The sequence below is a fragment of the Diplotaxodon limnothrissa genome, linkage group LG14 (assembly GCF_057381915.1).
Source record: "Diplotaxodon limnothrissa isolate DT_005_m linkage group LG14, D_limnothrissa_male_GT1.1, whole genome shotgun sequence".
Lineage (NCBI taxonomy): Eukaryota > Metazoa > Chordata > Actinopteri > Cichliformes > Cichlidae > Diplotaxodon > Diplotaxodon limnothrissa.
Genome location: NC_140609.1, coordinates 22,518,209 through 22,530,110, shown reverse-complemented (window position 1 = coordinate 22,530,110; position 11,902 = coordinate 22,518,209). Strand labels below are relative to the sequence as shown.

The 11,902-nt window shown below is 41.2% G+C and overlaps 1 protein-coding gene, 1 long non-coding RNA gene and 2 other non-coding genes across 5 annotated transcripts; 1 reads left to right on the top strand and 3 right to left on the bottom strand.

Annotated features, from left to right (window-relative positions):
• Window positions 1-23: 23 nt before the first annotated feature.
• LOC146618820 (phosphorylase b kinase gamma catalytic chain, skeletal muscle/heart isoform-like) lies at window positions 24-7,587 on the top strand. 2 transcript variants are annotated; one of them, XM_085370898.1, is made up of 10 exons: window positions 24-319; window positions 1,841-1,979; window positions 3,081-3,259; window positions 3,361-3,415; window positions 3,494-3,559; window positions 3,649-3,812; window positions 5,178-5,268; window positions 5,519-5,672; window positions 5,764-5,889; window positions 6,115-7,587. In XM_085370898.1, the coding sequence occupies exons 2-10, from the start codon at window positions 1,897-1,899 to the stop codon at window positions 6,370-6,372; spliced, it is 1,176 nt and encodes a 391-aa protein (XP_085227024.1). In that variant the 5' UTR covers window positions 24-319; window positions 1,841-1,896; the 3' UTR covers window positions 6,373-7,587. The 2 variants fall into 2 exon arrangements, with proteins under 2 accessions (XP_085227024.1, XP_085227025.1); XM_085370899.1 differs by lacking the exon at window positions 24-319 and adding an exon at window positions 345-545.
• On the bottom strand, window positions 7,448-9,961 carry LOC146618817 (uncharacterized). The gene is made up of 4 exons (XR_014906784.1): window positions 9,821-9,961; window positions 9,439-9,555; window positions 7,775-7,842; window positions 7,448-7,548 (listed from the first exon to the last, which is right to left on the bottom strand). It is a non-coding gene; the product is annotated as an uncharacterized LOC146618817 (long non-coding RNA).
• On the bottom strand, window positions 7,610-7,746 carry LOC146618819 (small nucleolar RNA SNORA15). The gene has a single exon (XR_014906829.1). It is a non-coding gene; the product is annotated as a small nucleolar RNA SNORA15 (small nucleolar RNA).
• Window positions 8,003-8,140, bottom strand: LOC146618818 (small nucleolar RNA SNORA15). The gene has a single exon (XR_014906827.1). It is a non-coding gene; the product is annotated as a small nucleolar RNA SNORA15 (small nucleolar RNA).
• Window positions 9,962-11,902: the final 1,941 nt, after the last annotated feature.

Sequence of the window (11,902 nt, the reverse complement as noted above, 5' to 3'; positions counted from 1 at the left end):
AAAATTCACGAGCTGCAACCTGCGCGTGAAGTAATGTTTTGACTCTAAAAGCGTCGTGGCGAGAGCACGAGCCGCGGGGTATTATTTCATGGATGGGGTTTTTTGTAAGGACTCATTCGGGGTGTCCTTCTGCATCTGCCGAAGCAAATAGTTATTTTTGGCACCTGACATTAAAGCTCACCCTCTGCAGAATGGCAGCAGCAGACCCGCAAACGCGCCATAGCGCCGGAGTCTGACTGCAGCTCTTTGTTCGTCCTCAGAAACTCACTGTGCGCGATTTGATGATGGATTGTCTTCGTATCAGGGACTGACGGACACGGTGAGGGACGCCGGCCTTTTAATGCGTTTATATTGCAGGTCACTCTGGGACAGTGAGTGAGCAGTTGAACGGGTTCACACGTGGTGGCGTGGGTTGCTTTATTAGTCTGCGCTGTGTTTGGTATGACATTAAGTTTGAAACGATGGCTTCTTGTATTCACCCAAAACACGTTCTGTGAGTTTATTGGACTTTTGTTTGCTTTACTGGAAGAAGTGAAAGGAGACAGGTGGGTACATGTTGTAACGACGGGAGGAAAAAGTCGCCCATCTGTTTTTTTTAATCATTTAAAATCAGATGTTTAAAAATCAGATATTTTGCGCGTTAGAGCATCTAAGAGGAAAATTTAACCACAGCCGTGTTACTGAGACCATCATCATTTTTTCAAACTGCTCTTTTATTGAACTGAAGCGACACAGTGATGTTGGCACATGTTACAGGCTGTAAAATACGAATTTCCTGTTCAGTATTCAGTGCGCATTCACTGGCCAGTCTCGTTTCTGACTACAGTAAAAAGAGAATGTCCAAACTACACGTTTTCTGTTGGATATTTATGAAAACATTGCTCTTTTTTGCACATTTATTCACAGAATTGCAGAAAATATTTATTCTAAAAACTCCTGTGATGTAAGTAATCAGATGGAGAAGTGGGAACTGATTTCCATTAAAAATCATGAGTTCAGTAATTTAAGGGTTCAAAGTGATGTATGATTTTCAGAAATCTCCACACTAATAGAACTTCCACATTTTTCTGTTTCAGCCCTGTCTATATTCTGACAGGTTTTAATAATAACTTTGCTTATAGGCCGTTATAATCCTAAAAACATGGAAATAATGCTAATAATCATCATCGTTTTGAAGCTTTTCTTGAGATTTTTGCGCCGGAAGTGCATCCAAATGAGTAGATATGAGAAGTTTGTCTCCTGTAAACACTAAAATGTAGTTTCAAGGTAAGTAATTAATTGGGATCAGGGACGTTCTAGTAATTTTTAAACGGAGTGGCACTGCGACAACCAAAGGAAATAAGAATACTTAAAGATAAATAAAATGGATTAAAATAAATCACACTGCAATTTAAAAGGAAAAAAGGTATCGCTGTCTATGGCGACGCCCTAGCAGTTAAGGGAACATACTTAAGTAGGTGTAAAATGCCTAAAGTAACTGTACTCCATATGTTACATAATGTTATTGGTAATAATTACAATTAAATGATTCATTTGTTGATGATTTTGATTACTTAAGTATCACTCAGTAGCTTGATCTGTAATAATGCAGTTTAATTACTTAACATTCTGCTGATAAAGCTTTAAATTTAACAGTATGGCCTACAAAATACAGCTGGCACGCCTGGTGCCCAAACACACATCTTATCTGGACAGCTCCTGCTGGTGAAGCAGCTAACCGGTGAATATCCGTCAGAACAGCTTGGAAGCAGTTCTAGTGTGATCAGATGTGCAAAAAGCCTTAAAGTAGAGCTGTGTTTAGTGAAAATGCTGGAGTTTTGAATGCATGTTCTGCCTGCAGCCTGAGGTCAGCTGCAAGAGGAGATACTTCTGTACTATTAGCCTTGAGCTGGAAACATGACCAAGGAGGAGGAGATCCCTGACTGGGTGGGAGCCAAAGAGTTCTACGACAAGTATGAGCCCAAGGAGATTCTGGGAAGGTATGTTTACGAAACAGTCGTCGTAACGTGACCCATAGCAGAGGTTCACCCAACTGAGCTGAGCAGAAAACTCTCCATTGGACTTTGGACTAAAGAGTGCACAGTTTTACCTCTTAAAGATTAGGTAAACTAGACCTATATGTAGCCACATGTGAGGGTTCCAGGATTAAGATCCACTTGAGCAAAACCCCAAAAAACAATAATGGTTTATTGTTTGTGAATTTAACCCAACTCGTCTCTTCTTCAGAGTTTACACAAAATAACTTCAAAGAGTAGCAAGGCAGAACACAAAAATGGTAAAATATCTACTTGCTATTAGTTTGTAGATTCATTTAATGTTACAACACACCTCAGATTTAGACCTCAGTTCAAACCGCTATCATCCTCTGCACAGAACAAGCACTTTCCCCAAAGTTTCCCACAAGCCCCTGAGAAATGGGAGCCGAGCCAGGGCCTGCTCATTGTCATTCAGTCCACCAGCTGTCAGAGGGTGGTGCTGTTACGTAAGACACATTATCCAAGGAGGCCACATTTATTAACTTCAGCACGCTTCAGACAAAGTGTTGGCCGTCGGTCTGATAGATTATGTAATTTCACCCCCTTTTCCCACATGCAGGTCAGGAGGTCACAGGATGTGGACAATGTGTCCTTCTTCTAGTATTCTTCATTCAGAGAAAAGTCACTGGAGTTCCTTTACTGTGGTCACCCTGAAGTTTCTCTTGTTCATTCATAAATCGCCCTCTGAATTTAATTTCAGCAGTAAGGTTTTCAGTTTGCTTACTTGATGTTTTTCTCTGTTTTCCTGGACGTTAATGATAAACAAGACAATCTTCATGACAAGCACATTCTTCACTGTTTTTACTTGCTCTGTCAGACTGATAAGATGGTAAAAACACACAATACTTTCCTTTAGTCTGACCATGTCACTGATTTCTGACCAAAAACAGTGCTGTTTTGAAACGGTTAAACACATGATTCATGATGAAAGACACGGTCACAGAACATTTTATCCAGCAGTTATCACAAGTTGCCCTCCTACCCAAACCTAAAAACAACAGATGTGCAGCTCGGACGGCTGATGTGTTTTTTTTTCATCCTCAGGGGAGTGAGCAGCGTGGTGCGCCGCTGCGTCGACAAGCATACGTCTCAGGAGTACGCGGTGAAGATCATCGACATCACCCCCTCTGACAAGATGACGCCGCAGGAGATCGAAGAGATCAGAGAGGCAACGGTGAAGGAGATCGACATCCTCAAGAAAGTCTACGGGCAGGAGAACATCAGTACGCATGCTTCATTTAATCAGTTTGACTGGAAAAACTTGGGTTCGTTTAAACTTTGTTCTTCTAACATGGCCAAATATCAAAGTAACTCTCTTCTCCAGTTCAGCTCAAAGACTGCTATGAGTCCAAGGCCTTCTTCTTCCTGGTTTTCGACCTGTAAGTGTTTCACATGGATGATTCCTGAACAGGTATTTATGTGAAAATCAACCAAAGCTTTTAGTTTCTTTTTCCCAGAATGAAGAGGGGTGAACTTTTTGACTACCTCACAGAAAAAGTTACACTGAGTGAGAAGGAAACACGGTCAGTGAGCATGTTATTTAATAAAAAGACAGATAAATTCCGCTAACTCTTAAAAGGACTCTTTAAAGGTTTGTACGTGTTGTCTTTAGGAAGATCATGCGGTCTCTATTGGAGGTGGTCCAGTTTCTCCACGCCCAGAACATCGTTCATCGGGACCTGAAGCCCGAGAACATCCTTTTAGACGACTACATGAACATCAAACTCACTGACTTTGGTTTCGCTGTGCAGATTCAGCCAGGACAGACGCTCAAAGGTCAGTGAAAGCTTCCATTACTGCAAGGTGTGTCAGCAGTTCAGAAACCTGGTGGCTGTAATCATACAACTTGTCAAAAGATGACAAAAATACTTAAAGCATTAAAAACTTTCACAGGTTGGCTGACAGTTAAACACCAGTGCATCATTTCAGACCCACCACTGAGTTGAGTGAATATTAAAGTTACAGTTTACAGCCTGCAGTGCACTCGTCAGGACATCAGCTGTTGGTGGTGAGCGGAGAATCTGGGTCTGGTTGCACAACAGCTCCCTGCTCTCTTAGCTGCTCTTACAAAGGTTAAGAAACAGGACACTCTGATCTATTTGCTGCAGTTCCAGACACTCACAGTACACTGACCTTTCAAATAGACTTCTCAGAAGTCGGATCATTAGCAGTGCGAAATGCCAAGCGTCTAATGAAACTGTGCATCGCTGGATAGTTTTGTTCAGTCGGTAAAGACGTAATGGGCTTCTTCCATTAGGCTGGAGATCTACTTGACCCAGCAGCACTTAATCTAAATGTGCTCAATTAATGTCTAAATGCATAATACTTTAATTATGCTATAAATGTTCCCTAAAGATGGATGTTAAATTAAAGGAAAAACCTAATCTCTTGAGTGAGGGGATCTTGTGGCTCTGTTATGCTGAGGTGGAACATTGGCATAGTTTGTACTGAGTTTCTCAAATCAATACAATGCTGTTCAACGTAATGTAATATTTCTAGCGGGATGTAGACCTCTCTTCCAGGGTGAGATCTCCATCCACAGGGCATGAGAGCATGCTGAATGGCTTGATGATGTTCCTGCAGAGACCTGCCCATGCAGGTCTTTAAAGGACCATCAGGGGGATCTCCACACAGTGAAATAGTAAAACAGCACAGGATCGTTTATGGGTCACATAAAGAACAGAGGTCATACAGAAGTCAGAGAGTGCCTTGGGCAGACACACAGCTGTAATAGGGCTGCACAGTGGTAGAGTGGTCAGCACTGTTGCCTCACAGCAAGAAGATTCCCAGTTGAAATCCTGGCTGTAGCCTTTGCATGTTCTCTCTGTGCCTGTGTGGGATTACATCAGGTATTCCTGCTTCCCGTCACAGTCTAAACATATTAGTTTAGTTTAGGTTAACTAGTGATTCAAAATCCATGGCCTCCACGCCTGATTTACACACTGAGGGCAATTTTTAGGGTTCTTGCCTAAGAACAATTCTGCATGTAGACAAGGATAGACTCATGAATACATGTAAATGAACACCTCTTAAGCGCTTAAGCGTTATTTGAAATTCTGTAAAAGTGGTTTTATGTTGACAAAGATCAGGGAATATGCTCCCTTTAATAACATGTATTTACTCTTCCTGTCTGTAATGCAGAGGTGTGTGGGACTCCTGGTTACCTTGCTCCTGAGATCATTGAGTGCTCTATGGACGCAGGACATTCAGGATATGGTACAGCTGTGGACATGTGAGCGACCATGAAATCGGTTACCAAGTAACAAAAATATCAATAGGAGGGAGTGTCAGCTTTACTCTCATGTTACCAAAATTGATCTTATGCACCTCAGCAGTGTGTTAGAATTATCTGTGTACAAAATAATGACTCATATTATCTGTTGTGTGGCTCGGCTAATACGTGTTCCAGGTGATTAGATTATGCATGTACACACTGCACAGTGAACAGACTAGATAAACTTTGTTCTGGCTCGTGTTTGCAGATGGAGTTCAGGTGTTATCATGTACACGCTGCTCGCGGGCTCTCCACCGTTCTGGCACAGGAAACAGATACTGATGCTGCGCATGATCTTAGCGGGGACGTATGACTTCTCCTCTCCTGAATGGGAAGACCGCTCAGACACGGTCAAAGATTTGGTAATCTTACTTTTGCAGTTTGTTGCAATCTCAGTTTTATAAGTTAGGTGATAAGGTTGAAACCTTGGAACTAAAATAATTCTTCCTCCAGATCTCGCGGATGCTGGTGGTGGATCCAAAGCAGCGTTTCACAGCTACAGATGTTCTGAACCACTCATTCTTTTCACAGTACGTGGTGCACGAAGTACGACAATTCACTCCGTTCAGGCGCTTCAAGGTGAGAAACACAAGATTTTATCAAACTAAAAATCTTAATAGTTTTCATATTTGAGGGATATATTTTATGGTATCTTTATCATATCTCGATCAAAATATAACCCTAATTCCAAAAAAACCTGGATCTTGCTCCCCCTAAATTTCTGTCTATTTCTGTCTACTACAACTTTACTGTCTTTGATAGTTCATAAAGAAACCATAACCTTTTCTGAACTTTCTCCATCAGGTTATTTGCTTGACCGTTCTCGCTACAATGCGAATCTACTGCAACTATCGCCGTGCCAAGCCCATCACCAAGGAGGTGATAAAGAGCGACCCGTACGCCGTGAAGCCCATCCGCAAGCTCATAGATGCGTGCGCCTTTAAGATCTACGGCCACTGGGTCAAGAAGGGCCAAACCCAGAACAGAGCAGCACTTTTTGAGAACACGGCCAAAACCATCCTGCTTTCGATCGCCACTGAAGCGGACGAGCCCATCCAGTAACAAGCAGCGTGGACTGACACGTGCTGAGTTTTACATGGGGAAACATTTAAACTTCTTTCTTTGTAGAAAAGAACTGCTACAACTAGTTTATGCATAATGCAGCATTTTTAAAAGCAGCCGTAGTGACTACAGGGGGATTGATTTATCTCAAGGACTGAAATGTTTGGCAAAATTTTCAACCATGCCACTGGTGACATTGTGCTTGCTTTGTTCTAAAAGTGTACTCAACCCATTGTCAGCTTGTGTCCTATGAAAATGCAGCTGCTGTTCTTTAGATCGAATGCAGCCCCTCAAATACAAGGTGTATCAAAAAAGAATAATCAGATTTCAAAAGGCTATACTTTTTAATGAACATAGAAACTTATGGTAAATTTTAAAGTACATGGCTGAATATACAAAAAGTTACGTTTGCAAATGCCTGATGTGTCTCCCTCTGCAGTTAAACCTCGCCCATACTTTGGAGAGCATGTCTGGAGTCGCTGCTGTTGTTCTTACCAGCAACCATGTAAAACTCGAATCTGCTCTAACAGCACGTCCGTCTTTTGATCGTTAAACGGCGAATGGCTGTGGAATTAAGGCGCTTTTAATTCCAATTTTTTTTTTTTGATACACCCTGTATATTAACAAAAAATTTTTTTCAGCACTACATGGTATTCTTATAGCCTTTGCACTCTAAAAACTGTTTATATTTCAAATGTTAAAGAGTGACTCAGGAGGAAAATGGAGAGTTTAGTTAAGTCTATACTCTATTGTGAAACCTTGTGGGAAATACCTGCAGTTTATCTGGCTGGAATATAAAACCTGCGTGATTTACAGTTTGAGAACTATGTGCCTACTTAATCGATATGCAGAGTATGCTCTGGTGGCAGCAACTCAAGGGAAGTGTAACTTTAACTTGTATGCTATGAATCTATTTATTAAAACATGTAAAACCCCAAGTCCTGCAAATGGAGGGGTACTTCAGCTCTGCAATTCTGTGCTTTTCTGTCTTTCTGCAGCATTTTTAAGCTTGAAGTAGAACACTGACACACACAGACAAAAAATAATTACAATTTTAAAGTTTATTATCAACAGAGTGAGATGCACATCAAAAAAAACATCACAGGTTGACCGACTTCAGACAGATTTGAGTGTGTTGACCGTTGTCCCCACAGTCTTGCTTTGGAAGCTTTCATCCTGCAGAATTTAGAAAAACAGAATAAATCAATATGAAACCATCAGGAATAGCCAAATGTGTGTTTGTACTCATTCCCACGCAGCTGGATGAGCTTGAGGAAGGCACTCATCCACTAATTTAGTGGAAATGAGACGTGGCTGTTGCATGGTGTCTGACTGTATCCAGCACAGAGCAGCTGGACCAGAATTCGCCCATGCCTTTAAGTTAACAAGTCTAATAACATACCATCCTCGGGAAGTTCCCCAGAGGCTGGCGACAGGTCGAGCTGCACTTCATGTAAATGTTTAGACACGCTGAAACAGAAGGAGAACCGAAGCTATGAGATAAATCTGAGCTAATAAAACAGGAAACAAGCCAACAGCACAGAGCATCAACAGGGAGGAAGACAGCAAGCAATGTTGAGCAACAGATCATTAATATACCGGCTGAATCGCTTTGAAGGAACGAGGCCGTTGATGTATTCACTCTGACGTAAGAATGAGAAGCACAATGAGCACCCTCATCCTGCTGAGTCAGTTTGTGAAAGCATTCATGTCGCATGGTGTCTGACTGTATTTACTACATCCAGAGCAAAACAGAATTCAGCCATGCATTCAAAATTCAAGCTGTAATTTTATTTATAGAGTACATTTCACTACACTCAAGCTTTCGGCTGTTCCCTTGGCAATGGAGTCACGGCAGAGGGTAGCTTTGCATGTTTGATATCCAGATCCCCTTCCTGATACAACCCCTAGAGGGAAATTCATTTCCAGATGGGATCGAATCAATGACCTTTCACTTGACAAGTGAATGGGTAGAAGATAAAAACATAAAAAGGTATGTAGGTTTAAAATGAAAACTGCAAAATAAAACTTACTACAAAGTAGTAAAACACCAGTTCACACTTATGAGCCGAGTTCTGGGAGAATAAAAGGTTTTGAGCCTGTTTGTAACTGATCTCAGGTCAGCAGGTGGCTCGTTCCAAAGATCAGGAGCACTAGCAGCTGAAAAGCACCCTCGGCACAATATTTTTCACTGCCTTTTTCCAACAACACCTCCTCGGCTCCACTCCATTCTACTCTGTTTTGGTCACTGTGTAGTAATTTCCCTCGTTTCCCCTTCAAAAATGGTGAGTTTGAGTCTTATGAAAGAGTTGCTCTCATGACTTACCCCGGCCAAGAAAACAAAAACAACCTGGTACCAGGTACTACCACTTAATGGAAAACGCTTAAAACCAAGTTGAGCTGAGTAGATGCTAGTGAAAAGAGGAATTACATGCATTTCTGGGGACAATTAAACATCTGCATGATGATCTGAGAGGTCAGACTATGTTATAGACACTGACCTAGTCAGATAAATACTGGGGAGGCCAAACCACTCAGTGCTTTGTCAACTAATAGAAGGATGATAAAAGAAGGATGATAGAGCATTACAGCAGTCCAAACTGCTTGAGATTAACGCAGTGGTTCAACTCAAACAACTACCCACTGTGGTGACCGCTTATGAATAAGGGACCAGCTGAAAGTAACTTTCCATTCAGAATATTCAGTACGAAACAACATCTCCATAGACACTCTGAATAAAAGCCACATAAAGTGTAGTGATGGAACAGACTGGGATAAGTGGCGCGATATGGCAGCCTCGCTTCTGTCAGTCTGCCCCAGGGCAGCTGTGGCTACAACAGTAGCTGCCTCCACCAGTGTATGAATGTGAGAGTGAATGAATAGTGGTATTGTAAAGCGCTTTGGGTGCCTTGAAAAGCGCTATATGAATCCAATCCATTATTATAAGTGGAATACTTTTTTTTTTTGCGCTTGGGAACACACTTACCCTGGTTATATCCTGAAAAGACACGTGGTTTTGCTTTGGCATTAACTAACTCAGTCACTTCCCCTGTGTTTCATTTGTACCTTATAGTATATTAAGAACCGTGTGCATCTGCCGGTCGCTTCAGCCACATGGAGATCTGCGTGTTTCAGGATGGGAGCTCCCGCATGATTACTCCGGATATCACCTCCAGTACCACCCTGTGCAACAAGCAACGACGACAAAGCACAAATAAACACAAATGCACATCCTGCACAGGATTCCACCTTTAAGCTGTCAGGTAACACCTTATCCACATAGTTACAACCTATGAGAGTGTTCTTACAGCATGGTGGCGTTACGGAAAATAAGTAAATTAATTCACAAGTGAACACAATTTACACAAATTATCGGGTCCACCACGTGTGCATGGAAACACGTGCCGTTAACTAAATACCTTCAACCTGAATGGGGGGGAAAAATCACCTGCGTCACGCTACAGCCTCATATTTTAACCTTCGTTTCTTCAAGAACGTTTTCCATTCACAAAACTCCACGGTGACTTCTACATGATGTCTATAAGGCCACATCTTCAGCAGACCAAAGTACGTCCGGATAAACCACGCTAAAGACTTTTCCTCTTCTTTTCCCTCCAGTTTGTGGCGGGTGAAACAGAAACAGCTCGGCGTGCACCAGCGCCCCCTTCTGGATGGGAGGTTAACTGGAGCACATATTAAATCAGAGCGTCACAGTTTCTTTAAAGAATCTGACTCATAGATAAAGCCTTTAGATTGAATTTTACACAGGTTGAACTGTCTTTTTAATTTCGCGCCTCTTTAACAGCTCTGTGTGCCTCTTGTTGCTTCTTATTAACCTTTATGGTTGTTTTTCTTCTTCTTTGCTTATTGTAGGAGCTTTTTGCTTACCTTTCTTCAGTCATTTTTCATTTTCACAGGAGCTAATATCCAGGAACGTTTCCAGGGATAAAATGTTGAGAATTCTTTATATCTTTGTGTTGTTTTCACACCTACTTTGTGTTATTTAAAAAATGTTTTAAATGTCAATGTTAATTTTTTTTTATATTTTTGATTTATTTATTTAACACATTTTATTTCATGTAAACTTAATTGGTAATGATGACAGATAAAAACATCAAAACCTATTTAGATCTACAACACCTAAAGGCAACACACACATTGTTTTCATTGTTCTATAACTTATTTGGGCTTTTACATTGCATGTCATAGGTTGGTCTGACTTCCCTGTATGTTCCCTGTATGTTTATATTGTTTGTGTCATTCAAAAAATTAACTGAATATTATGAATTTTGGTATATGTTCATGCAAAATGCCCAAATAATCAATCAATCTAGTAATCAAGCTGTATTTTGCCAAGATAATTGTTTAAAGTAAATTCATATTCATCTTCAAATGCACACAGTGGACTCAGCAAATGGTGATCAGATCATATGTGCATTATTTTTCCTGCTTTTTGTATGTAAAAACATATTTTTGCAAACACACAGCAAATTATACCCATTAAGAGAATAGAATAGAATAGAATAGAATAGAATTCAACTTTATTGTCATTGCACATGCACAGGTACAGGGCAACGAAATGCAGTTTGCATCCATCCAGAAGTGCTTTAGTGATATAGATATATTACAATATATATTAGCAATAGTATAGATATGTAAGTATACTACAGAAATGGGTCTATTATGGTATGTTATAATGTACACGGTATGAAGTATGTTGTGAATATTCTATAACTAAGTATGTAAAGGCTGTAGTGAGTACAAGCTATGTACAGGATATGAACAGGATATAAATATGAAAAACTATACAGAATATGAAATAAATAACTTTACAGAATCTGGGATATACAGCTATACAGAAATGGGAACTATGCAAGTTGTAAACAGTTGTAGGATTAAAGATTATTGAATGTACAGAATGATTATTTACACAGAGCTATTCAGTAGTGCAGTTAAGATAAGTGAGGGTGTAGGTAGTTTCTACAGAGGCTATATAAAGTGCTAGTGGTTGTGAGTGGTGGTTCACTCCATGTTATTATTGTGTGTTTGAGGGTACAGTTGTCCATTGTGGGTGTGTGTGTGTTCAGTCCATGAGTTTAACGTGGGTCAGATGTCAGGAGGCAGAGTTCAGGAGTCTGACAGCTGTGGGGAAGAAGCTGTTCCGGTACCTGGTGGTCTTAGTCCGGAGGCTCCTGTGGCGCCTCCCAGAGGGCAGGAGGGTGAAGAGTCCATGTGATGGGTGACTGGGGTCTTTGATGATTTTCCCAGCCCTTTTCAGACACCGCTTCCTGTAGATGTCTTTTATGGCAGGAAGTGGTGCTCCGGCGATGCGCTGGGCAGTTTTCACGACCCTCTGCAACGCCTTCCGGTCCGAGGCAGAGCAGTTCCCGTACCAGACTGTTATACAGTTGGTCAGGATGCTCTCGATGGTGCAGCGATAGAAGTTCACCAGGATGTCTGAGGACAGGTGGTTCTTCCTCAGGGTCCTCAAGAAGAAGAGGCGCTGGTGAGCCTTCTTGACCAGCTTGGA